The 27,755-nt window shown below is 38.2% G+C and overlaps 1 protein-coding gene across 2 annotated transcripts; it reads left to right on the top strand.

Annotated features, from left to right (window-relative positions):
* Positions 1–556: 556 nt before the first annotated feature.
* Positions 557–27,755, top strand: LOC129370440 (fibulin-2-like). 2 transcript variants are annotated; one of them, XM_055046445.1, is made up of 17 exons: positions 557–623; positions 3,134–4,513; positions 12,691–12,805; positions 13,102–13,231; positions 15,683–15,863; positions 17,922–18,134; positions 18,834–18,944; positions 19,596–19,697; positions 21,028–21,159; positions 22,981–23,118; positions 23,851–23,991; positions 24,246–24,374; positions 25,096–25,221; positions 25,560–25,676; positions 25,758–25,886; positions 26,243–26,366; positions 26,697–27,755. In XM_055046445.1, the coding sequence occupies exons 2-17, from the start codon at positions 3,220–3,222 to the stop codon at positions 27,052–27,054; spliced, it is 3,540 nt and encodes a 1,179-aa protein (XP_054902420.1). In that variant the 5' UTR covers positions 557–623; positions 3,134–3,219; the 3' UTR covers positions 27,055–27,755. The 2 variants fall into 2 exon arrangements, with proteins under 2 accessions (XP_054902420.1, XP_054902421.1); XM_055046446.1 differs by lacking the exon at positions 25,096–25,221.

Here is a 27,755-nt window from a genome sequence, read left to right as displayed (position 1 = left end):
TCAAACATGCTGATACTAGCTGCAATGCTTACATCTGGCACTGCCAATTGTCTGGATTCTGAACTGACTGTGAACTCTGAGAGGTTACCATCAGTCTGCACTGGATAAGATCTCCCCATAGCTCCATCAAACTGAGCATCATTTCTCAATGTCCACAGTAAATTCAGCATCCATGAACAGAAATCAATGCTTTATGTTTTTTTAAGTTTTCTATAAAAAGTAACTTATTTCTTTTTTTTTTTCCCACATAAAGTCTCAGAGAAAGACTGCCTTGCTTCGTTACAGGCCATTCAAAATGCAATGAAACGACAATAAATTGAAGTGATTGTTAGATTCGCGCTGTCTTCTCACAGACAAGGTAAACCTGCGAATCCAACTGAGGAAACGTTCCCAATTTTTCACTGACACGCCGTCCTGGAGTCATTTGTTGCGTCTTGGAAAAACTTCTGAGACCCACGGAAGAGTGGCAGAAAAGAAGTTAGGAATGTTTCTCTAAATTGTCTTCGCCCCGCCCTCCACGAGAGGAGAGGCGCTCCCAGCCTCCGGAGTCAGATTCGGGACATAAACTTTACGCACAGGTTTAACTCAGAAGCGCCACTGCACCGAAGGATCAGATAGGCGAGGTAAGCAGCGAACATAACAACTATGAAATGTCAGTGAGCATCATACAGTCAGTATCTTGATGTCCATATGACGAGGGGAGAGAGTCGCTTGGTTTTAACCGGTGCGCTAATTCATGGATAATAATAAGAGTGCCGGAGCAGTCTGAGTGAATTGATGTCATCTGGTCTTCATATATTGAGACCACCTTTAAGCTTGGAAACTGAAATTAACTGCAGTGTGTTTCACGTACAAGGGAGAGAAAAAGTTCGCTTTTCATAAGCTGTCACATATTTGAGTATGGACCTTTTTGCATGTACTGTATGGATTGCGCTGAAACAGTGTTTTGTGTTTGCATATGGTTATACATATCACTGGCTAAAGGTCATTTTTGAAGCGTGTTTGAATTTCTTGAACACCAGCAACCCAAAATGTTTCTTTTTCTTTGGTTCTATCACAAGAAGACACTTTTAGATTCTCTGTATGAGTTAAATGCTGAAACGCTGTTGGATTTCATCATGTGTCCTTTTGCTCTGGCATGTCTTCTGTCACTCATTTAGAACATTGCAGGCACACGGTTAGTGGTTGGACTTTGTTTTTAAAGCTGAGGTCAGTACTGTTGGAGTAGAAGCTTAGGGCAAGAGGATCTGGTAAAATGATTTTGTACCTTCTGCACAGAGACATCATTGATTCCTTAAATGAATGCTGCAGTGCATTTTATACAATTTTGTGGGAAAATATCTAAGAATAGACACGTCTATGCACTTTAATTGAAATACTTTGAATATATTTATGGTTTATTTAAATTTGAAATAATGTGAAAAATTACATTTTGATTTAATTCTAATTGATGTGCAAGAGCTGTGCTACATATAACGCAGCAAATTAGCACAAGTTAACAGCTCATTTTGCTTTTATTTTTCTCCTTATGTATAAAACTGATCAGCTAAATTTGTAGCTACTGTTCAGTTACAGAAATTAATTTAATGTACAGATTTGGTCAGATGTGCTTCTCCAGTTGCATTTTACTGAACCGCTGGTAAAGTTGTGCAAAATAGCAAAAGGTGGAAGAAGATTTCTATTACAGTAACATAATCTCCCTCTGAAATTAATCAAAAATTATCAAAATACTTTATTTTTGATCATATTTCTGTATTTAAATTAAGAACAAAATTGCTGGTGCAATGTTAGTAATTCCTATAGTAATTCCTGCAAAATAAATGTAACTAGAGCATGTCTCACGTAAAAAATTATAGAGCTTTCCTATGGAATACAGCAGTAGAGAATAGCTTCTTGGAGTCATGACAACAATTAAATGAGCTCTGAATGCCAACTCTTAGATTTTGAGGAATGTCAGGAAAAACTCTTTAATGTCCTATGATTACAAAAGAAAACTTAAGGAATTTGCTAGACACTGCTGGGATGTTAACTCAAATTTTGAACAACAACTCCTTTAGCTGGGTCTGGAGTGAATGTGTGGAGAAATACATAATCATCTTTATTCAGTAGGTGTAGGAGCTGTAGTGCTGTGGATCTGTGTCTCATTTTCTGTAGACTTTAGTACACTTTTGAAATGCAATTTCAAGAAAAATCCAATTTACTTCTGCAGAAAGTCTGAAAAAGAGTCATTAATGGGTCTTTCATAAATCTAATAATCCAAAACATATGGACTAATGTACATAGACTCAGTTCACCACACTCAAAATAAAATGTTTCTATGCCCATGTCAGTCCTCTGACTTAAATTCTTACCAGCTGTTTGATGAGTTATAGAGAAGAAAGCTTTTGAAAGGATCCATTATTCTGGAAGAGAAATTGTGCAGAGAAGGGTGGTCAGCAATCCATCCTTTTGTAAGATTGCAGGACAAAATGTTATAGGAGAAGAAGGGTAAACACAGATGTGCCAAGATATAGTTTTAGACAAATGTTTTCTTATTATTGGATTTTCCTGCATACAACTGCTGAAATCGAAGGCTAGATTTTCTGGATTTCAGAGCAAAATGTACATTTATATGAACACTTCCATTTTGTTATAACGAAAATACGAAAATGTAACTTTTTACACATTGTTTCGAAATGTGTCAATAACAATTGTGAATACAGATGTTTATTGTTAACTGAAACAACATTCTCAATATACTTGTCATAACACAGATCTATGAAGCCAGGTTATTTATTCCCATTACAAAATATTAAATATTGCATTTTTATGAAGCAGAGTACAATGGAGAGGTTTTGTCATTTTTTACCCGACAGTAATTGTTGGGTAATTACTGTACTTTTTCCTTGGGTAAACTGTGCCACCAGCCAAATTTCCATGAACAGTTAAATATAAAACATAGCCTTCCTCCCTGGGGTGACAAAACAGTAGGAATGGAAAGTGTGCATTTGGCTGCTGAGCAAATCAAAGCAGACAGATTTTTACATTGAATTAATACCAGCATTGCCAATGTTTACACAAATTATTATCCAGCTATGTTATAAATGATATTTGTAAAGTCATGAAATAATTTATTACTGTTTGTTTTTGACAGGCTTCAAGACGCAACAATCTTTTCGATCCAAGGAAAAGTTTGCCTTGAAAAGACATTTGCAGACATTTTTGTGATTTTTAAGCAAAATGCAAACAAGATTCTTTACTTTTTTGTTGATATTGTCTGTGGATGTCACTCTAAGCCAGAAAGACTGCACAGGCATAACCTGTCCTGTCCTTCAGAACTGCATCGAATCAGTTTTAAATGATGGTGCCTGTTGTCCCAAATGTACACAAAGAGGTTGCACCTGCGAGGGGTACCAGTACTACGACTGCAAGCAACAAGGCTTCAAAGATGGGAAGGTACCAGAAGGGGAATCTTATTTTGTGGATTTTGGAAGCACTGAATGCTCGTGTCCCCAGGGAGGAGGAAACATAAGCTGCCTTTACATTCTGTGCCCTGAAATTTCCCCCAACTGCATTGATATTTCACAACCTGGAGATGGACAGGCTGCAGATAGGTGTCCACAATGTAGGCGTATCGGCTGTGCACATGGCAGCAAGACTTATGAGGCAGGACACTCCTTTCAGTTAGACCAGTGCCAGGTTTGCCACTGTCCAAATGAAGGGGGCAGGTTAACTTGTTCCCCAATCCCAGGTTGTCTCCTCCATGGTATTAATAAGCCCACGTGGGCAACAACTACTGAAAATAACAGCCACCTGAGAGACATTAGGGGAGGTCATGACACTCGATCAACAAGCTTATTTTCTAAGATTGGGTTGGCAAGCTCTCTCCCACTTTTTAAGAAGGGTCCACCCAGTTTTGGCTCAGAACACTATGACTACGAACTGGCAGAACCGACGTCTTCCACTATTCGAAATCTAGCCAAGTCGCAGGATGCTGCTACAGTTTCTTCAACTTACCCAGAGTCAAGCTCTGCAATCTTCATGTCTCATGATGTCAGAGGAAATGACCTGGCTGAAAAACCTCGAAGCCCAGTAAGCAGCAGTGAGAAAGACCTGATGCGAGTGTTGGATTCAACCACGACAGGAGCTCAAAGCAATTCATTCCCATTGACAACGAGCACAGCCACTCAGGTAGTTTCCACGGACAACCAGAGGTCAAAGCAGGGAACTGAAGAAAGACCCATGAGACATAACACACACAGAAATAAAGGAGTTAGACACTTTGGTGAACAGAAACCCAGCCGTCGAGGCCACACTAGACATCATGGTGAAACCTATTCTGTCAGCCACACTGAAGAGGCAAAAGCATCTCTGGAGCAAAAATCCCAGCTTGGCAAACAAGAACACGGTTTCTACCCCACAGTACAATTTAGTCCCACCAGCAGAGCTCCAGTTAGGATGAGAGAAGAGCCTCAAAGACAATCTCACACCCTCGACTACCACTCACAGGATGTGGAGGAAGAAGACACAGAAGGTAACTCTGACCTGTTGTATGCATTAGAACTGCTTTAAATATTTATGTGTGTGTGCATAACACAGCTGAATTTAAAGAAAACCTTTCATTTACATAATTCTATTCAGAGAATATTGCAGACTGAGATTTCAGTGAATTGATAAACAGACATGTAGCACTGCTGTACTTAATTTAAATTGATTTTTATAGCAATGCTGAGTTTGTATTGATCTATTGTCCTCTCAAAGGATAATATTTAGATATTCTTGAAACAGAAAAACCTATCTCCAAAGGCTTGTAAATAGTAAATCATATTAAGCTTTGAATTTCATATTATTATGTTTATTTTATTTTTTTAAGCAATTCAATGGGAGTGTTATTTCCTGTACATTTCTTCACGGATTGTGTTTTTATGCTTAAGTTGTTTTTTAGATTATTATGATTATTATGAAAATTGATGATGAAATAACGGCAATGGTGTGCAAAGGGGATACCTCATGACAGAGAGAAGTCTGTTGTGTGCATGTGTGTATATTTAACAGATCAAAATTCAACATCACACATTTTTTTAGAAACATCATGCTCCTCTGCCGTATGAAGGAAAATATGCCCAGAATGACACCTTACATTTAATTCAGGTCCATGTCAGTTTACTGGCCTGGATGTTTAGGTGTTTCATTAAAGAAAAAAGTTAGGAAAAACACAAGTATTGGTTTTAGTGCCACACCTCATCATTTGAAAAGGCTATGAGATAATTTCCCAAACCTTAAAAGATGATTGAAAATATCACAATGGAAAAGAATTTAAAAAGTTTGCTAATCATCCAAGTTGTGTGATGAACGTGGCCATAGAAATGGTGAAACTTGCCAAAATGCAGTTTAGCATGTGCAGCAGTGCATCAGCTGATAGATACAGTGATAGAGGTCCGGTGAGTTGGGCAGGGTCTGCTTCCACAGAATCCGAGTAGCTTTTAGTCACACAGTCTGCCAAATCTGTGCCAACTGTCTGACAGCTAAAGGTTGCCCAAAAGATTAATGCAAGAGAAATATATTCCTTGAAAAATAAAAGAAAAAGCTCAACAGACTGTCTAATAAAAGATCAAGGTGTTGCACCAGCCCAATTAAAGCAAAAACCTCAGCCAATACTAGAACGAATTTAAACAAACCTTAATCAACTAATGTTGCACTCTGAAGAAGGGTGGTGAAAAATGTCTTGTTAAAAAGAAGTGTTAGACTAGTCCAGTTTTACAAAAGCAGGTCATTTAAAGTGACTGGTGCTAAAAATGTGGCTCTAAAGATGTTTAATCATAGAATGCTTTTATAATACCTTAGAAAAGTATTCATACCTTTTAAGCGGTTTGCACCTTTTGTCTGGTTACAATGACAAAGTTTAATTGGTATTATATGTCATAGAGGATCCCAAGTAGCATAAAAGGAAGGAAAAGGCCACATGCTTTTAAATTTTGTCCAGTTAAAAATCTGGAAAAAGAGTTCCTGAGGGATTCTGATACAGTAAGACCGATCTTGAGTAACTCTGATTTTAGAAGTCATCTAATTTGTGGAGTCGTTCTATAAATGCAAAATACAAAGTACACATTTTTCTAAATATGTGACAAATAGGAATCTATTAAATGTGGTATGCATTTTATATTAAAGTACAAAAGGAACTTCTTTCAGCTATTTCTTTTTAAAACTTTTCCATAAATGCTAGATTTGTGGAGTGCATTACTACTATTTTTATGATAACTGATTCTTCCACCCGAGCGGTAGATTTCTGCAGCTCTTTTATATCCTGGCCATTGCCTTCCAACACAATTCTGCTTGATTCTCATCTCTCTCTTGTGCTCAGTCAGGGATTTCTCCCATTGAACTTGATTTCTATGGTGAAATTTCAACTGGGCCACTCAGTGAGCAGAAGGAGAAGATGTGAACGATGACGTAGATTTTTGGCACGGCTTTAAAACTGTAGTCTATCTATATATGAATATAGTTTCAGCAATGGCAGTAGAGGTATAGAGTCCATGCTGGTCACATGTCCAAATACTGAATCAACATTAACAGCCGTCTCATTCGCAGTCAACCTCCAGTAAGCTTCTAAGCGTTGAACTGATTCATCATGTGTCATAGCCAAATGTTAGCAACTGGGTAAAATGTAAAACCTTAAAAGAGTCCATACCTCCAGTAAACAATATTTCCAGCAAACAATCTTTCCCTTTAGCCAAGGGTCCAGAACCTCAGAAAGAAGCAAAGCGTGGAACAAAGAACTGATTTTTACCAGTATAGTTGTAATGTGACTAAATGTGAAAACACTTTAAGGGGCAGGAATAATGCTATCAAACTCTGTATCTGTTGTAGCTGTTTTACAACTTTGTGTGACGGTGTCAAATAGTGACATAATGTGTAATACTTGTTACATTTACCACATTTTATGGAATAAAAATGTTCTGTCTGTCTAAGCTGGCTTGTTTCACCTTGACAGTAAGTGCACAGTAAAAATTCTCTACAGAACTATACTTTATATTGAGACCTGTCAAGATAGTTATGTTTTTCAACACCCTTCATCTATATGTATGCAGAGGACATATTTAAAGTTGACTAAAAGCTTTCAATTGTACAGAAATGTTTTTGAAAACAATAATAATAATGATAATACAGACCTTTGGGCACTTAAATAACTTAGAAACATCATAATATGTAGGAGAAAACATAAAATGCAGAAACCACCTTTTCTATTTCTCTGTTATGCAGTTGTCATCAAAGGTTTCCCACACTGTCCTTAAATCCTTTTGGATTAACTTAATCTGTTCATATGAAGAACCTAAATTTAAAGATTTTTTTTTCCAGATTTGAAATGTGCTGGTCAGCAGTTAACACTTAGGCTTCACAGCACTACAGTAAAGTCAGATTTTCAGTATGGTGACATGCCAAAACACAAACGGGAAAATCCCCACTGATAAAGGCTTTGAGCGATGCATGTTATCATTGCTATTAGCACAGGATGCCAAAGTTATTTGGACAGGAAAAGAGAAAGTACAAATAACAAGCGCATGGCATTTTATTCTAAACAGAAGTGGATTTCTTTTCCCGTGAGGCACAGTGAAAGTTAGAATCAGACTTTTGTTTAGTCTATAACTAAAACTCATGCTTTTCTTCGCAGTTTGTGTACAAAAAGGGTGATGAGATTGCTTAGGAGTTCTAATACTAAACTGATCTGGTTTAGGATTTCTTTGTGGTGGGGGTTTTACCTGAGAGCGGCATAATTCCCATGTGATGAATGAGACCACTGTTATCGGTTGATTGCCAGGCTCTACTCCCTGTTCCCTATCGAGTCTGTGATTGCCCATCTCCCCAGAGACCGCTGCTTTCCTAATCTTCTTAGTAATAATAACCTCATCTGAACCACACATCCACCCATTTCCAGACATTAGGGAACACAACCTATTATGCTGATCTCAACTTAGAATTGTAATGTTAAAATGCGTCAGTAACACATTAAAAATCGTCTAGGTTGAGTTGAAGCAAACTGAGGAGGCACTTGTTTTGATCAGCAAAACTGTCACGACATGCTGCATGCTGGAGTGGATCGAGTCGATGTATAATTTTCTTTATGATGAAAGAGTGGGGTGAATTCCAGAACTGGTTGTGGAAGAGGTCGTTTCGACTGCTTTCAGATTTGGTTTGAAGATGATAGCTGGTTTATCTGGGGTGCCTTCCAGGTCATTTGCAGTCAATTTAGAAGTGTCTCTCATCCTCAATGTGGTTCTTTTCCCAATGCACATGTTCCTGGTGTTTCTAAATTAAAGCACACATTACTCCATGTGAAGATTGACCGTAATGAACACTCGCATTAAGCGAGAGCCCTGTCTGCTTCTTGAACTTATCTGCATCTATAGGTATGGGTGATATAAACTTAAACATTATATCACAATAATTTGTGGTACTATTATAATAATGATAAATGGCATGATAAGAATTTTTTTACTTCTTTTTTACATTTACTGTATGGCTTTCACTGTCCCACAAACACTGAAAATGCTCTTGAAATGCTTTTGCTAGATGTTTGAGGACATACAATCTGAGCCTCCAGTTTTCTTGACCATATTTACAGCAACCAAACTCTTTCATATAAAGTTGTTTAATTCACCCTAATCTGATGCAATAATTTCCTATGTGAAAAATAGCTTTTGAAGTTGAAAGCTTCTCGTTCAGGACAGAAGTGTTTATTTATATATCGCTCTACTCTAAAATCAAGAGTTGGATGGATTTCCTTTGGCAATAATTGAGCAGGTTTCCTGTATTCTGGCTCACAAACAGCTGTTGAAATATAAATGGCGTCATAAAACAGCGAGAACCAATGTTCAATTTACGAGGGTGGAAAATGCTTTTGATGGAGGCATGCAGAGGAAGCAGATGTTACAAAGCTAAATATTGATCTTGGTTTGGGTGTGTCCTGGAAATGTACAGCATCCTTTGGAAACTAGAGCAAGTGGTTTCAGAATAAAAATTTACATATGAATGATATGTCTTGACAAGTGAGTATTTTGATGCTGTGGGTTTGAAGGAAAAATAGATTTTAGAGCCATAAGTTGTTGTTTCCATGACAAAATAATATTCTTGAGTCACTCAGTCAATATGTCTGCAACAACACTGACTTAAAGCTGAGCACTCCATAAGGGTGTAAACAGAAAAATATATTTTTAATGGGTTAAAGTGATGCGTAACTACTTTTTGGCAACACAGAAAAAGAATGAAATCATCACGTTTGTTCCCAAGATCATCTTTGCAAAATGTGTCCAGTTCTTCTTCTCCTTAATTCAGGTAAAATGCTTGTAGCCCATTCAGGATGTATCTGTATAGTTTGTATGAAGTGGGACTTCTTCCTCAGTCCACTCCTTGTGAAGTTTCCCCAAATTCCTGAATGGATTTTGCTTGATAATCCTCTCAAGGTTGTGGTTCTCCCTGTTGCTGGCACATCTTTTCCTACCACATTCTTCCTTGCACTCAACTGTCTATGAATATGCTTGGATACAGAACTCTGCGAACATCCAGCTTATTTCACAAAGACCTTTTCCCCTCCTGATGACTGTCCTCTGGACATCTGGACATACATAGCAGGTGTTTGGAGTAAATTAGCTGATTAGGATGTGATGCAATGAGTTTCCAATATTTCACTTCTTCAGTGGTCTAAATATGAGACAGAGAATAATTTTTTTTTACTATCTGTGATCTATAAATCATCAAACATAACAAGAAATAAAAGTTTGAAATAGTTAACTTTGTGTTATGATTCTATTTAGAAAGAATTTCCTTTGTAAATAAGTGACAAAATACTTAACTTTTTAAGGATATAATTTTTTTTCGATATATTTTTAGTATATGCTAAATGTACATGCTTTGAGTTGTTTCTTTTTGATTGTTCAAAATTTTCAATGCGAATGATCTCACTAGTTTTGGACTCATAAAAAAGCAAAGCATCTGGTGTTCTTGTCAGTCTAATGAAGAGGTAATGACAGGCTACCAAACAGATAAAAGACACGTTAAGAGTATACTGTAACTCGGTCCTCTTTTGTTTAAGCACAATAAATCAGTGTTTAATTGTTGCACAGCTGGATTCAGGTTTAATTATAAGTGCTGTCAAGGAAAAAGAGCAGCTGAAAGATTTGTCATAGTGCAGTTAAGTCGTTCTTTCACAGTTGCTATTATGTGGAAGCATAATCCTCAAAAAACATCAGACATATATTGGAACCTCACGCTCCATTCAGTGTGAACACCTGGATAAAATGTGTGTTGTGTTCGCTGATTCCTTCTGGAGAAAATGAAAAGGAACCAGAAGAATGATGCCAAATGATTATGTTTTTCTGTCTTTTAATAAATATACTTCCACACAGGTTCAAAGGGACTTGTTTAACTGCACATCTTCCTCAGATGCTGAAGTTGTGTATCAAAGAGTTGTGGTGCCCCACAAGGTTTACATTTTTTCCTTTCTAAGTCTTTAAATGAAGCACATTGCACCAGTCACTTGCACTGGTCTGTGTAATTGCTTTGGTCTGACTTTGTTGCTTTTCAAGTTTTTTTTTGAAAAACTTCCTTTCAGTCAAAGGATGTAGATGAGAAAAAAAAAACACTAAACTGATGCTTGAGTCAGTCCAACAGTATCCTTAGTTATTGATACTCATTGTCTCAAAAAAATACCCTGCAGCAGTTGCATAAGCAAATCTTTCATTTGAATACATAAAATCAATTAAGTTCTAACCTTTAAAAGCATACACTATCTATTTAGCTGTATGTAGTAGTCCTGGATCTTCTCTTATACTCACTTTAGTTTACCCTAAAAGTTTTTCTGTGCCTTTTACAACATATAAAATGAACTTCTTGGAGATGTAACAGAATGCATGAAATAAATACAGCAACCGACGACCTAAAACTTCTGAACAAAACCTAGCTCTGCATAAAAGTGATTTAACTTTCAGTTCAGGAATTCACACATAACTTTAAAAGCGAAGCAACACACTTTAGTGTCTCTAAGGCCAAAAGAACAACAAGAAAAACTCATTCTGACTGAAAATAATACTTTTTATTTATAAAAACACCAAAAGTACAATGCCTAATCTCCCTGGCTTACATGAAACAGGAAGGAACTAGATGAAAGAAAGACAGAGTACGCCTACCAAACTCACCATCTAAGCACAAGATATCCTGAAATTAAACAAGTCCGTAAACAAGATGATCTCGTCATCAAATTGCTCTCACAGGGTTAAGTTTAACTTGGGTATGGAGTGGTACTGGATGACTGAAACTTTTCTGCAGACAACTTCTTCGATTTCTTCTTCTTTGATTTTACTGGTGGCTGTTGAACACTCTATTACCACTGAATTGGAGTGTGAACCAATGGCAGTTCATTGAGAAGCAGTTAATGATTTCAGCTGTGCATCAAGGTGCCCCAGCAGACCTGCAAACAAACAGAACAGAAGAAAAAAGCTCTCAAGAGACAGTTTCTAGACATCAGTGGATGTAGCAGTGCTCTACCATATTTTGGATCTTTACCCTTTTAAAAGACATAATAACTTCCCATTATCAAGATTTTTTTAAATGATTTACATTCTTAAAGTGAAAAAAAATCCCAGATACAACCCGGTTCAAGGAAATAGTTATAATTTTTAGGCATTACCTGACTGAAAAAGGCTGCCACACATCTGCTGTGTTCTCTCTCTCATTTTGGAGAGTGCTTAAGAGAAATGGGGCTTTGTGACACATCCTATTTGTGCTTCAGGAAAACAGGAATTGATAGATTACTTAAGTGGCAAAGAATGGAAGATTAATTTATTTAAGGCTTTTTACAGATCGTTCACAGTCAGAATATATTACCCTGTGACCCGTGCCCTCGTTTGAAACTTGTTTTGCAACAGACCATCAGAACAGCCTATGAGTCCAATTAAAGCCTTAAGAGAGTCAGACAGTTGCCTTTTTTATGTTTTCTTTTAGTTTTGCTGCATAATTCCCAATTGCACAGTTGGTTGGGCTACTCATTCTCAACTCCAGAGAAATTACCTTCAACACCAGCAGACTGCCTTGAATTTAAAGGTTTGTGTTCTCTCCTTTCACTGGGATTTGAAGAGAAACATTTCATCTGAAATGAAATGCTGTTTGGTAAATAATTTATTACTACCATGTGAACAAATCCAACAAACATACCTTTTTTTGTGGATGTGAGTGACATTGGTTGTGTGTCGCACAGAGACTAAATCCTTAAATCCCCAGGTATCAAATGGAAACATATTTGTGAATTTTACCTGAGAGGTTGGGTGACGAAGGTTTTGATCTGTACATTCCTTTGAAAAAATGTGCAGAAAAAGAAAAATACATGCTACACTTGGAGTTCTCTTTGTTCAGTTTTCCAAATAAGAACATCTCTATGTAACAACATTGCAGAACACATTAGATATTGTTGACCTGATAATATCACTAATCAAATTTTGCAGCTTCTCACGCACTAACTTTAACTTCATAGTGTAAACAAAATTTTCTCTCCTAATTGGATACACTAGAATATAATACATTTTTTTGTCCACCAGAGTGGAAAATTGCCTTTTGCTCAGCAACACACGGGACAGACTGACGAGAATTTTAAAAGGGACCATGCCCACTGATCACTAGGTGCACCGAAAGACTTAAATGAAGCTGTTTGTGTTTCATTTACAGTGTCTGTCAAAGAGCTGGTGAAGGCCTGCTGTGAGACCGGGGAGAAATGGGCTTCGGCTAATGGCCACTGCAGCAACATGAAGCCACCCACGGATGATAGACGCACCATTTGCTGGTGAGCTCATTATGTAACATAGAGGCACTGAACCTCGAAACAAGGTGATGTAATGGGGGAAAAAAAATATGCCTGACAGAAGTATTGCATTACTATACCAGTCATTTCAAATTTAGTTTTGCTTTTATTATTTAGCGAGCTTTCAGGTTTCTCTTAATTAAACTTCTGGAAACTTGAAGCCACATTTCATTCAGCTCTGTGGCAACCCTCGGGAGGACAGTTTCTCCTCCTGCATGGCCACGGTTGCAGTCTAGAAACGGCCGCAGTCGTTTTTCATGTGCACCTCTCTCTGTCAGGACTGCCCAACAACAGTGCTGTCTCGGCTCTCTGAAAGAACGCCAGTGCTTGGCGGGAATTGAGGCAGCCAGAGCAGGAAGCTTCTGTAGGGAGGACGCCAGCAGTGAATGTGGGACAGATTCCTACAAGGCAAGTATCCAGGAACAGGTACTAGGGCAAAAGTCTCAACAAATCCCATAATAACTGACTTCCCTAAAGTAATAAAACATGTAATTATAACCTCTGTGACAGTAGTCACAGAGTTCCCAAACCCACTCCTCTAACATTTCTTGATGTACTTCACAACCTCATATTATTCAGTTTACTGATGCCTTATTTATTAAGCTGTTTGTCAATAATACACATTACGCTGAAATGGTTTCTGTTTACATAGAACTTTAAATTAGGGTTTCAAATTGGAATATGTTCTCTGCGTCATAAAATACAATCCTTGAATGGACATACTTTCATTAAGCGATATGAACAAGCACTAACACAGCTTTTATAAGTCCTTTACAAGTGGAAGTAAATGTATCAAAACTTGAACTCAGTTTTTTTACTACTTTGTAAAAAGAAAATGAAACAAATGTCCAATCAGTCAAAACATAAACAGAACATCGCTTCAAATAATGTTCCTAGAAATGAGACACTACAGCTTTGAAGGCACTCTAATCAACGATACCAAACTTTTTCAATAATGAGTCAAAAAAACCTTGAAAAGATGCCAACTTTTCTGGATTTGTTTCTCAGGAAAGTTTTTGACAAGATCTCTGAGTCCAGTGCCAGAGTCAAATGATTCAGCTTTTCTGATTCCAGATCTGTGTTGATTTTTTAGCTATTTTAACTTAGAGGATGATTACTCACCACTTGTCTTTTGGACAGGGAATGTCAGGTAAAGCCTGAATAAAATGTACACATTTGGAAAGATGTACTGTAGTTTTTTTTTTTTTTTTTGTACAATTTGCTGTAAATGCAAAATGGAACAAATGTGATGCCTTTACCATGAACAGAATGGGCAAAATCCTCTAACAATTTTTTAAAATGTTTGCATAGTTAAGTGTGGCATTTGCTGATGAGCAGGCCGTTTGGTGTTGCAAAGCTGTCCTTGTTTTCACTGTGCTTGTTTTCATTTGGCTGAAGTTCATCTCTCACCACCTACCTTGGTGTTGAATTGGAGCAGAAGTTAAATAGGTTACACACAAACTGGAAAAAAAAATTAGCTGTCTCAAAACACCAGTTAACACTGACTCCAAACAAACTTGCAGTGTGTGCAGCAAACATGTTTAGGAGGTTGATTTTGTTTATGCATTCTTTATACCCCAGGCAGGATGACAGCGTTATCATACCATTGCCCCCCGCAATGTCCATAATAATCTCTTCCAAAACCTTGAGTACATACGTAAAGCTTATTTTGTATGACTTTCAATTAGTAGAAACTTTATAAAGTGATCCTGAGAGTGTCTTTCAGGTGACATATAGGACAAACAGAAGCTGATCAACCTGTGCCACATCTGGCACTGATTGAGAGGTGTTTTACATTTTTACTTCGCTTGAATACAAGTCGTCTAAATAAACTCCTCACATATTTTGGAAGATAGATATGAAGGTGTTCCTGCATCTGGGGCATCTTTAGAAAGAACTGAGCAATTAACAACCATTAAAATGAACATATCAGGAAACACTTTGCCACAGCAGGAGAAAAGGAAGATTCCTAATGAAGCCAAATGGTGGTTAACACGGAGAAGCCGGGTCAAATGAATGCTGCATCAGCTATAAAGTACATTTAGAGACAGAAACAGATTGAAATCAGTTATTATCAACACAAAGCTTTGGGAACCAACATGTTTTCATGCTTCTACAAACAGGATCTTTCAGTAACTCACCATGTTCAGAAAATTTAAGTCTCAATAACCAAATATTGCTGTTCAGTTTAGTTTTGTTGTCATTAATATCCCAAGGGAAAATAGGTTTTAGGGTATTAGATATTTTATGATTCAAAGAGAAAAATGGAGAATCCGAATGCAGAATGCTGGAGTCAGATTTATCTGGAGGCAGGAATTTATAACATAGAGTTTAATAAAACCAGGACCCTGTAATAAAATATTAATAGAGCAATATTTATAAATGTCAATTTTGAGCTGTAAAGGCAAAACCCTGGAATACATTTAGACAGTTCAAAACGTATTTAGGGGGAAACAGGAAATTCATGATGAAAAGGCACAGTCACAATAAACATGATTTGGCAAACGATGACAGAAAGCTGGTCCCTCTGTGGCCGACCACTTGATGCCCAGAATTGAATGACTGCCATGATAAACATCTCATTAAAAATGTGGTGTTTGTATGCAACATTTTATAAACATGACTGCGCGTGTTTGTGGTCTGTTCAGAAGTTTGAGCACCCAGACACAGAAGTCCATCGAAGAGAGCCACCCTGTCTGTTGTGCTATTAAAAGGAAGATTTCTAATTTAGCATATAATATGGACCGCAAGTTTTAATGCATGAGCTGAAATATTTCTATGATTTATTCGTGTAAATAGCTTTAAAAAAAAAAAACTCTGAACACTGCATAATTAAAGCCTGGTTTGTGTGAACTTCAGGAGTGCTGCAGTTGCTGCTTTCTCGGGCTGCAGCTCCACAGAGCTGGTCATCGCTGTGAAGCTCACCAGTACCCGGGTCTCCACTGCCAGCATGTTTCTCTAAACTGTTGCAAACAGGCTGAGGGGACACAAACTATCAGAGACAGGCCTGCTATGGACCCAACTCTGCTCCCAGTAAAAGGTAATCCAAGCTAACAAACGTATTGATGCAAAGTCTTAAATGCAACCTGAAGTACTGTGTCCTTCTTATTGGGAAGAATAATGAATTAACCTTAAAATGGTTGTTAAAATGAATCACTGTAGAACAGTCCTTTCACCCTGCTGCACCTAATAGCCTCACTCACAAAGTGTGCTGTAATTCTTAGAGGTCTGCCGTCTCCTGGGCTGCTGGGCCTTGTATACTGTGCTTTTCCAGTAACCTACTGCGTTTTTGTTGGATGTTGTGCAGCTGTAAATTGAGTTGGCTTAAGCAAGCTGAACATTTTGGCTCATCTCATATTCAAAATGAAACATTTTCTGCCTTGTGGTCAAGGGTGATAAGGAATATTTCACTGAGAAGATAGTTTGGATTTATTATTCATGCCAAAAGTTTTGCTCACCCAGCAGCAAGTTGATTTATGAAGGAATCAGAGACAGAGCAACAAGTTTTGGAGCAAACTGCTCTCATTATTGCTGTGGCGCTTACATTGGATGTGAATTGTTTTGAATTTGTTTGCTCTATTCTGTAAAAAGTAAAGTATAAAATATAATATTGAATGTCATACAAAAAACTTATCTCTCTCTGTTTGTAATATAGTATTTACTGGTTCGTTATAATTATGTTTTTGGACAATTAGAAGGAAAACATGCATTTGAAAAGGTTCCCCACTGCCTTGACATTCGGTTGATATGTGTGGCTTGCAGAGACCCAACTACAGAGATACACTAATGTTTCTTAATGAAAGTAAGAACTTTGAACAGAACAGAAGAAAAAACTTTGAAGAATAATAAATACTGGGAGCTGAACAGAATATGGTAAGTAGCACCAAACACCTGCAGGTTTAGGACTGTCACAGCCTGTCATGGTCTGCCACCATCAAACTCCTGAGCCAAAGACGGTATCTGAAGCATCCTGCCTTGGATAGGGAGAAGAAAGGAATAGATTCAGACTGGGTTTTGCATTGTGAAATAATGCAGAATCCAAGCTGCTTGAGGTCCAGTGTGAAGAGTCAATAGTCGGTGATAATCTACGGAGCCATGTCATCATGCTGCTGTTGGTTCACTATGTTTGATCAAACCCAAAGTCAGAAGAGCTGTTTTGAAGAAAATCTTAAAATAGTTTTGCTGATGAGCTTTATGGAGATGCTTATCTTTGCACCTGCCCACACTGCCAAAAACACCAATATCTGCTTTAATGACCATGGTATCATTTTTGCTTCAATGACCAGCACACTTGTCTGATCTGAGCCCCATAAAGAATCTATGAAGTGGGGAGATAAAGAGCAGATGAAGCAGACAAGAGAAAACACAGCCAAAAATGCAGAAGAGCTGAAAGCTACTATTCAAGCAACCTAAGTTTCTTTAACACCTGATCATCATGATATGCAGTTTGATGAGGTGGTGAGGAAGATGCTGAGGACCCAGGTTGGAATGAAGAAGTGATGATTTAATGATCCAAAAACACAATAATCCAGGCAGCACAGATGAGATGAAGGCTAATGCTCAGAACTGGTAGCAAATGGAAATATATACAACTGAAAACTGACAAGACGGCTTGAAACGACCAGACAGATTCAACAAAGACCCGACAAGGAACAAGGATCACAGGTGGGACTAAATACACAGAGGGTAATCAGGGAACAGCTGGGAAAGAAAACTCAAATCCTCATATATGTTTTAATGAAAGAATTTATGGAAAACAAACTCCAAGCATGAATTGCTACTACTGAACAATGCATAGAAATACTTTTCAGGAGGCCATCATTTTTGGATTAAAAAACAAAATCCTTTATTCATTTTTTTATTTTCTCAGAAGCTTGAATCTTCAGTTTTCATTAGCTGTAAGCCATGGACATCAAAATGAACAGAAATAAACACTTCAAATCCATAACTCTGTATAATGAAGCTGTACGTCACACAGATATTTCTTTCTGAATTGAAATACTGAATTAAAATGTCCTTTCAACGATACTCTAAATTACTGAGGCACACCTGCATGTTCTGAAAGGCCACTCAAACATTAATTATCCTTGTGCTTCAGTCTCAGACAGCCTATATCCCAAAGAAGCCTTCTCCATCGGCGAGGAGCGGGATGGTGAGAATGCTGTTGAGGGACCCATCAAGGATATGGATGAGTGCCTGATATATGAGGGCAACATCTGCCACCAGAGATGCATCAACACGCCCGGCTCTTTCCGCTGCGAGTGCTACCCCGGCTACGTGCTGCAGGAGGACGCTTTCACTTGTGCGCAAGGTAAAACGAAGACCACGGTGTGTCTCTGACATTTTCCAGTGGTGCAAACACACAAAGCGGGAGCAGCTTTCTGTGTCATTTGTGCTTTAAAGTGAGATTAACAGCCTGGTTTGTATGCATGTCAGAAAGACCCTATCTGTCATTGTTTTATTTTTCTGATCTATTTGGTTTCCTTCCTTTCTGCAGGGCCTAATAACAATTATTCTATTTTTATACTTCCATCCTGTTCCTGGATCTTACTCACATCTTTTTCTGGTGTCAAAAGGCATTTCAACACTGTTTCTTTTTTTTTCTTCTTCTCATTTTTGTTCTCACTTCTTGCTGAAGCCGAAAAAACTGACGCGTCTGCTCGGATGAACAGTTAAGAGGTATTTTCAGCTACTTTGCAACAGAGCAGACTTTAATCAGCAACACAAGCCTGTCTCAACAGGATACTAATGCCAGAGCTCTCAGCAAATTACAGTGAGGTATGGAGCTTACTAATAAACCCAAATGTTTGTCTGAAGGCAGTGTTTATTCCTGTTTCACCTCCAGTGGTGTGACAACCTCCATCCGTAGCCACTTGTCTCACATTATTGAGTTTAAATGCAATTATTTGACAAGTCTGTAACTAAGACCGCAGTACAGGACAGAGGGTTGGGATTAGTGATTGCAATTACATTTATTTCTTTTTTTCTGTCTTTTCTCCTGTTTGTGCAGAGAGGACAGATGAGGAGAACAGACTGAAGGAGTTTCATCAGGCAGCAGTGGAAACCACCTCCCCACTTCCACCTCCCACCCAGCCTTCTGTCCCTCTCAACCCCTGTGAAGGTTAGACATTTAGCTTAATTACAGAAGGAGCAGCTCGCAATGAGCAATTTTGTCACTTTGAAACTAAATAAATATGTTCAGTCAAAGAGCCTGCACAGGTTCCCATAAAATGATTCTTTTCATAAAGTGTAAAAAACACAAATCAAATACAGTGACTTGCAAACATGTATATAACTGTATTGAATTATGTCTTATTGCAGCCACATACTTCAATTTTTAAATTGAAGTATATAAAATCATCCATCCAGTCATCCATTCAGTACTTTGCATTTCATACCAGACTTTCACATTGTGCACACTTGGTTTTGGTCATCCACGCAAAATCCCAATGAAATATGCTGATGTTTGTGGTTGCCCTGTAACAAAATGGTAAGAAGCTTTAGGGTAATACTATTTTTTTAGACACTTGCCCTTATTCCAGCTCTATGATTTCATCATAGTCATAGGTTAGTTCCAGTGTGTACCAAGCATTGGAATATCAAAACATGTTATTATTAGTTAGCTTGTTAAGCTAGTATACATTGATGTGGCTTTTGCAGCGTAAGACTGAACTGGTGAAGCTTTCTTAGCTCCTGCAAAGGCTCTTGTGTGTTTTATTGTATCAAAATTGCTGTGTAAGCTAATGACACAAAATATTTCAATATTTTTAAGGAAACAGCATCTGTGAGCAACAGTGCATCCCAGTGGGAGGAAGGCCACAGTGCTCCTGTTCCTTAGGCTTCTCTCTCAGAGCAGATGGACGTTCATGCGACGGTAATGAGACGAAATGTCATAGTAATGCAGAAAGTATTTCGAATTGGAAATCTGTGGTGACAGAAGTGAACAGTAGATTGAAAATTATCCCATAACTCGGTCTTCAGAGGAATTTTGTTTCCAGTTGGTGAAGCTTTCCTGCAGAGACTTTCTGATCCTGATTTAAATCTTTCACTCATCAGTGCCTTATGATTTGAAGAGGAGATACAGCTCTAATCCCCTGTGGGAGAAGTTTTCATCTTGTTCCTGAACTGTCTATAATTGATGGATTATTCCAACTTTCCAGACATCATCAAAGTCTATCTCAACAGCAGTATACTATAAATAGCCATGATATTCCACTAAAAATGATGGCGGACAGACACTGATCTCCTGATCAATGAACTGGTATGACTGAATTTGGCCTGCTGGCTGCTTCACTCAGACACACCTCAAACATATCCACTATTTCTTTCAGTTAAAAACATTCACTTTATTGTCCTTAGGCCACTTTATAAATAATTGGTTATGCTCACAGTCAACCCATTCCAAGTTCGTTGGCTGATATCTTAAGGATGTTCTTTCAACATAGTGGAACCTCTTAGGCAGCAGTGGGCTTGAGGTGCTACTGTAAAATACATTCACATGTGCATCTAATTAACTAACATTTTTAATTCCTCTGGTCAGACAAAACCAAAACCTTTGGAAAACATGCAAACATATGTTGGAGAGCTAATGCTGTGTATCGACCTGAGCAAAAATATCTAACAAAATATCTTGTGGAAGAAAACCTGTCCTTGACTGGAGCGGAAGTTCACCCTGCAGCCAGACAACAAGTCTACGCATACAACAAGAGCTTTTTTTAGAGACTGCTTTAGATCAGACAATATCAATTTGTCAGAAAAAATATAGAATCATCCATCCAGTCATCCATACACTGATACACTGTCTAAGCAACCATTGTTATCCTCTCCAAATAATGTTGGAAAGAGACCAAACATCTCCTGAACAATGGCGTGTCTGTCCAAGCTGTCTCTTAGGTCAAACTTATAAGCTGCTTCACATCAGCTGGCTGTTGAAAGTGGCACAAATAGTGGCTCCGAGTGGTGACAAATTTCTTATTGTATGAATGTTGTTCTCAGTTTCTTTGTCTTCGATCTCTCTGCTGAAGGAGGCTCTGACTTGTCTCTTTAATCTGTTTCTAACTGCCGACTGTCACATTCAGAACGCACAGTTGTTGACATTTATTGTACATCTCCTTGTCTGCTTTTTCTAAATCTTCTTGCTTGTCCTTGCGTTCTAAGCGCCTGTCATTGTTTGTATCCTGAAGCGTCTTGATTCTCTTCTGCAGACGTGGATGAGTGTTTGTCTGCACATGGCTGCCAGCTTAACGAGCGCTGCGTGAACACAAGGGGGAGTTATGTCTGTCAGAGACTGATCACCTGCCTGCCTGGATACCAAATCAGCAACGACGTTTGTGAAGGTACTCTTCACTTTATCCGCACTGAGCTGTATCAGTGGGCTCACTTCCACCCACTGTGACCATTTTACCAAGGGAGGGATTTTGTATAGCTGGATGTTCACAATGTCAGGAAAGTGCATTGTTCAAGAAAAATCTGCTGTACCTCCCCTGGGAGTTTGGCATTGCACATTAAACAAACCCCCCAGCCCCTCAGATATACTAATTATTGAACTTAAAATGTCAACCCACACAAGAAAGCATAACGATGACCCTTTTTTTTTACCATCTTACTCGTTATTGTTGCTATTAACCCTTAAAAGGCTTGCCTGTGTGGTCATTGTGGGCAGCACCCAACCTTGAGATTGCAATAGTAATCCTCCCAATATGTCTCATTATTTTCATGCTCCATAAATTGGTACCTTTCAGAAATCTCACTCCCAAAGCTGAGATAAGGGTCTTCATGATGGGGGAGTTTCAGATGGACTATGAGGGCTATTTTCTGCCAGGCTTATGGATGCAGCTAGTCCTCACTCTTAAAGGAGGTTGATTCTTATAACAAGTCCTCTGTGGTTATTTGTTGTCTTTGAATAACTGGCAAAAAAACAGGCACTGCAAAATGAATATTCCATACTCAAACTACTCAAGGGACTTTGTTACGGGTGCTATTGAAGTATAAGGTCTTAAAGTTCCTTTTATGTAGCACCACAAATTCAAGCCCAGTCTCTGCTTTAAATGTAAGAGTTTAAGTTTCTTTATTTCTTGTGTATGAGTAATAAATAAGACAGAAAGGGAAAAATACAGAAGGACTACAAACAACTCAGCACAAATGCTTTAGCTTTATGGTCCACCCATGTTCTGTGTTTCACATGTGATTTTGAGATATATTGTACATTAAGGTAAAAAATAGATGCATCTGTTCTGGATGGTTTTTGGTTATCTCATTTTAAAGATTTCAGATCACATTCAGTGTAGTAGACCTTGAACTCCCTCGATTAATTATAAAACCTTTATGGGAGAAGGTTATTTTTGTTTATTTTTTCTTAAATGTTGCCACATTCTTCAGAAAAAAATATTTTTGGGTTGAGCCACAGACTTGAGTATGTAGGTTGAGTCCATATAAAATGTGTCAGTAACTCCGCTTAGTGGACTTCAAATCCAAATATTATATATTATAAGTTGCTGTTCTCTTACTCATTTTAAACTTGTGTTTTTTTGTTGTTGTTTCTTTTCAGTTGTACATGTCAACTGAAAAGTGCACAGTCCCACTCTCCTGCTCCTAAAAACTAACCTTATCTATGAAGGCCTGTCTGTTGCAGGCTTGCAGCTAATGGGCTTCTTTTCCGTTGCTACTGTGCCAAAAATCCAGCAAACCCACTAGGAACCAAAGCAAAATCATAAGAACTTTTTTGTCCTCAAAGATTTCAAAGTTTCATTTTAGTCATTGACAGCAGATGGGCAGGAATGATTTAGAAAGCATAAATCTTTCAGGATACAGGTGGTGGATTATTCTGGAGGAGGGTTTTGCATTTATCAATGTCACACAGTTAGAATTGAATGATGCATAGGTCCAGTGTTGTTTTCACTTTTCAGCAGTTTTCATCTAATAATAATAATAATAATAATAATAATAATAATAATAATAATAATAATAATAATAATAATAATTGGATTAAGACTGACTTGCAAAGAAGATGCTTCCAAGATGAAGCATCTTGGCAGATGTGCAGTTTACTACTGCACTACAGTGCCATCCAGTGGAAATGTGCTGCATTACATCCACTTAACTTATTTACAGTAAGTGATTTTCTCTGTCCTCGTTTGTTTGTCGCTGTTTGTTCCCAGACATTGATGAGTGCATGATGGGAAATCACAACTGTGGAGACGGGCTTGTGTGCTTGAACACAGCCGGTTCATTCAGGTGCAACCCCAAACCTGTCTGTCCTGCAGGATTTAAACAGGACGCACAGGGCAACTGCATAGGTAAGACAGGTTTTGTTTTACACTTGATTAATTGGTCAATGCTGATTATATAAAAAAGTTAATAAAATGAGAGAAAGATAATATTTTTTAGAAATAGATGAATATACGAAAGCTTCCACAAATAAGTTTGAACAATTGTTGACAGATCAAAGACAAGTAAAAAAAAAGTTTGCATTGTGTTGAAATTTGATGACATGCAACATTATGATATCCCTTATCTTATTTGCACACCGATGAGTGAATCAGCCAAGGAATTTTTCCACCAATGACTCACTGTCTATGAAGATGCACGGTTGAACGCCATGCAGATGAATCAATTTCGTTGCAGTGGCAGAGGGGTTAAATGCCACACAGACAGGAGATCAGAGTCGTAGCTGTGAGGGGCTGGAGAGGGGGTGGATAAAAGCCAATCCTCTGTCCTCCTCCAGTACAAACTGATGCCGTGGAATTAGCCCCCAGGGGCAGGAACTTGGGCATGTCAAGGCAGCAGACGCCTCTATAAAAGAACTGCAGCAGAAATGCTCTGAGAAATGACAAACTGGAGAAAGTGCAACAACAAAGCTGTCCAAGAGAATGTGACTGTGTGATGTGTTTGCTTTGATATCACAACTTGGTGTGGCTAAAGTAATGCCCCCTGGTCTCTCATGTCTTGTCTGTGTGGCTACAGGGTTCTCCTCCCATCTTTTGCTTTCTTCCCTTTCATCTCTTTCCCTTTCTGTATCTCTTTACCAGACATCGATGAGTGTACTACTTTGACCCAGCCGTGCAGTTCAGGATTTATCTGCACCAACACAGCGGGGTCATACATTTGCAAAAGGAAGATAATATGTAGCCGTGGTTATCATGCAAGCCCTGATGGATCCAGATGTGTTGGTAAGATTTGCAATCATTGCACAAGATGCACTAATCATCAGATTTGATATACAGACTCAAAGTCAATTTGAGCAGAACAGATTTGTCTCACAGGAATACCTGCAGAGTGCTTAAGTGGAATAGCCAAGACTGAGAAGATCATAATTTATATGATATTTAAACTGGAAATCTTAAAATGTTGCCATATTCGGCATCTGGATACTGGGAGTTTGACTTCTTTATGAGTTTTTATTTTTTATTTTTATCTCTTCTAGATGTGAATGAATGTGAGAGTGGCCTGCATCGGTGTGCAGAGGGACAGTTGTGCCACAATATGGCTGGCTCATATCGTTGTGAGTGCCGGACGGGGTACCAGTATGATTCATTCAGGAGGATGTGCGTAGGTATGCTGAACATTCTCCGTGCTTAATCGAAAGGAACAAAAATTCAGTGATAGATTCAATGATAGATTTAGATGATGGCATTGCAGATTATGTGAGCAAGTCTAACCTAAGTGTGATCAATAATTTGTTTAAAGTTTTTTCTAATGTTGAAATGAAAATGAAATTCTTATTTTTTTATGGTCTTATTATGACACGAGTGTTTCAGATTTCTAATGAGTTTTAAAGGCCAAAGTTATTGCATTTTTAGGTCTAAACAAGCATCAGCAGGCACCGTCAATGCTTCTTCAGGATTTTTTCTAGTTTCTTCTTGTTCTGGATTTTTTTTCTTCAGTTCTTAGTAATTTTTTCACTCTCACTCTTTAGATCCAGAGGACCATTTTAATTCTCTGCCTGCTCTGGGCCTGCTGTTTATTATTGTGGTTCTGAAGCAGCCCAGCCTTCTGCCTCTTGAATAAGCGAGTGATCTGGATTACAGATCACTGCTGCTGCTTCACTCTCAGCATGAGTTTCACTGTGTTGTAATTCTCATAATAATAATACACTCCACTCAAGTGTTTAGACTATCAGCAGACAGATGAGTAGCACACATACACACTTTTGTGCAGGACGCTAAGAATGCACATTCTGTCTTTAATACATGCACCTGCACATATGAGTGCCAACATGCATGAAGCTCCCTTTTCCAAGGTCTGATGATGATGATGGTCCTTCCTTCCCTCAGACATAAACGAGTGTTGGCGCTACCCTGGCCGTCTGTGTGCCCAGACCTGTGAGAACACCCCGGGCTCTTATGAATGCTCGTGCACCTCTGGTTTCCGCTTATCTGCTGATGGCAAGAGCTGTGAAGGTGTGTTTTTGTTAATGTCAGTCGACCTGGGCGTTTGTGCATGTTGCCGCATGTTTTTTTTTTTTTTTTTTTTAACTAGATTTGTGTGTGAAAATATGCATGTCCGGACAGCGAGCTTGTGTACATTCACAAACAGCGCGGCTTAAAGGGTGAAGCTGGTTCTGGAAGTTTGATTAGTTGGATTAGTGTCACTATATGCCATGCCTAGAAGCAAAAACACAGCCAAAAGTATAATTGTCTTAATGACAACTTCTTGTTTATACGTTATGATTAAAACATTGAAGATTCTTTGATCAAGTGAATTGTGACACTAATGAGTTCTAACCTCCAACCGGCAGATGTGAACGAGTGTTTGACTAGCCAGTGCAGTCAGAAGTGTGCCAACATCTACGGTTCCTACCAATGCTACTGCAGGAAGGGTTTCTACCTCAGGGAGGATAGACACACCTGTGAAGGTGGGCACTTCAAACCTCAAATTCATGACAGACTTATGAGACATTCATACCTTAATTTAATTAATGTTCTTTGTCATTCAGACATTGATGAGTGTTCCCAGAGGATTGGCCACCTTTGTACCTACAGGTGTGTGAATACTCCAGGCAATTACCAGTGCGTTTGTCCTGAATATGGCTACTCCATGTCCCCAAACGGACGCTCTTGCAGAGGTAAGTGACTTAATCCCTCCTCCCAAACTGGAATATATTTAATGTGTTGCAGCTAATTCTGCGCCGGTCTGCCTCACTGAGTTCTTCTCTGAAATTAATTTAGAAAATGCACAGCACCCATTTACCTTAAACAGAGTATGGTGTGAAGGTTCTGCTCAAATAAAAATAATTGGTGGTCTTACAGTGGTACAACAATTACACACTCTATAAAATTTTATAGGCCTAAAAGTCTTGTGTTGCTAATTTGATTTTTTTCCAGCTGGGTGGCCTCTTTTGTCTTTTGCTTTAATTTATCCTCCAGTGGTGATCACTTGGCAAATAAACCAATCATTTTGTGCTTTCACTCCTTGGTTTAGATATTGATGAATGTGCCACGGGGACTCATAACTGCTCTCTGGGTGAGAAATGCTACAACATCCAGGGAGGGTACCGCTGCCTTTCATTGAACTGTCCAGTAAACTACCGCAAAGTGACTGACACGTAAGTTTAAAGTCCCGGTTAACAATTCTGATTGAGAAAATATTAGAAATACATAATATATCTCTTGACTCGTTTTAAATATTTGTAATATCATCTTTTATAGTTATTGTTCTTTCCTTTAACATTAACTTCTCCTCCTGATCCTCAAAAATGAGATCTCTCAGAATGCTGCTGTAGGTAACATACTGACTACTTGTAGCTACTCTTCCCTTTCCCATAGTTTAAAAAAAAAACAGTTAAACAAACAATAAATTAAAAAAAAATGTTGAATTGTGCAACTGAGCAACAGCACCTTCCATGTAAACTTTTTTCTTCCTTCGATGCTTGTAGACGCTGTGAGCGGATCAGCTGTCCCAACTACCTACAGTGTCAGAACTCCCCTCAGAGAATCACATACTATTACCTCAGCTTCCAGTCCAACATCGTCATCCCGGCTCAGATCTTCCGCATCGGTCCGGCTCCCGCCTACTCTGGAGACAACGTTATTGTGACTATCACAGAAGGGAATGAGGAAAACTACTTCAGCACCAGGAAACTGAATGCCTACACTGGTGCTGTGTTCCTACAGCGACAGGTGCAGAGCCCAAGGGATTTTCTGATCACAGTAGAGATGAAACTTTGGAGGCAGGGCAAATTTGCCACCTTCCAAGCCAGGCTTTACGTCTTCATCACACCAAATTTACTCTAATGACTGCTTGTGGTGAGGCCATTATGGAATACAGTAAACTATGTCCTTTCCAATCAATATTTAACAATGCCATTCTCTGTTGTGATCAGTTTGAACAGTTTGAGCAAGTTGTTGCTATAAAAGTAGAATTTTAAAAAGATTACATCCTGTCATTTCTGTCACTAAGGCTGCAAAATATAGTTTTGATATTTTTGTTATATTTTGTCATATTACATTTCATATTTTCAAAATGTGTTTTCTGCAAAACTCAATGCCTCTAAGATTAAAACCTAAAAATCTAATTTTTATGTCTAGATTATTTCAGTTCAATCTAACATTTTTTCTTACTTTGTAACGTGCACTGCTGCCTGTGTGTTGTGTTTAAGAACTTAATTTAATACTACCATATTTGTATGAAAAAATGTTTATCTCTTTAATTAAATATATTGCAAGTAGATGTATCATATTTCTCTGTTTAATTCTGAGTTTAGGAAATTATTTCAGTAAAGTATTGAAAAGGAAATCACTATGCCCAAATATAGTGACTTCCTATATTTGTGTGTGAGTATATAAGATAAAGCTGTATCCTTTCTACTGATCTTTCACAGAAATTGTCTAAGATGCTGCATTATATATAGCAAAAGCATATATGTTACTGTATTAGCATTTTTACACACCTTTCTAGAAACTCATAGATAATAAATGATGGATTATAAAAGAAA

Source organism: Poeciliopsis prolifica, unplaced genomic scaffold, assembly GCF_027474105.1.
Source record: "Poeciliopsis prolifica strain line A6 unplaced genomic scaffold, Auburn_PproV2 SCAFFOLD023, whole genome shotgun sequence".
Taxonomy (NCBI): Eukaryota; Metazoa; Chordata; class Actinopteri; order Cyprinodontiformes; family Poeciliidae; genus Poeciliopsis; species Poeciliopsis prolifica.
This window is presented reverse-complemented; position numbering and strand designations above follow the sequence as displayed.

What these genes read in the sequence shown, in the direction of transcription:
- LOC129370440 (XM_055046445.1), top strand. Translation starts at nt 3,220, where the DNA reads ATGCAAACAAGATTCTTTACTTTTTTGTTGATATTGTCTGTGGATGTC. An exon ending in CAGCAACGACGTTTGTGAAG is followed by an intron (nt 21,160 to 22,980) that starts GTACTCTTCACT and finishes GTTTGTTCCCAG; the next exon opens with ACATTGATGAGTGCATGATG. An exon ending in ATTCAGGAGGATGTGCGTAG is followed by an intron (nt 24,375 to 25,095) that starts GTATGCTGAACA and finishes TCCTTCCCTCAG; the next exon opens with ACATAAACGAGTGTTGGCGC.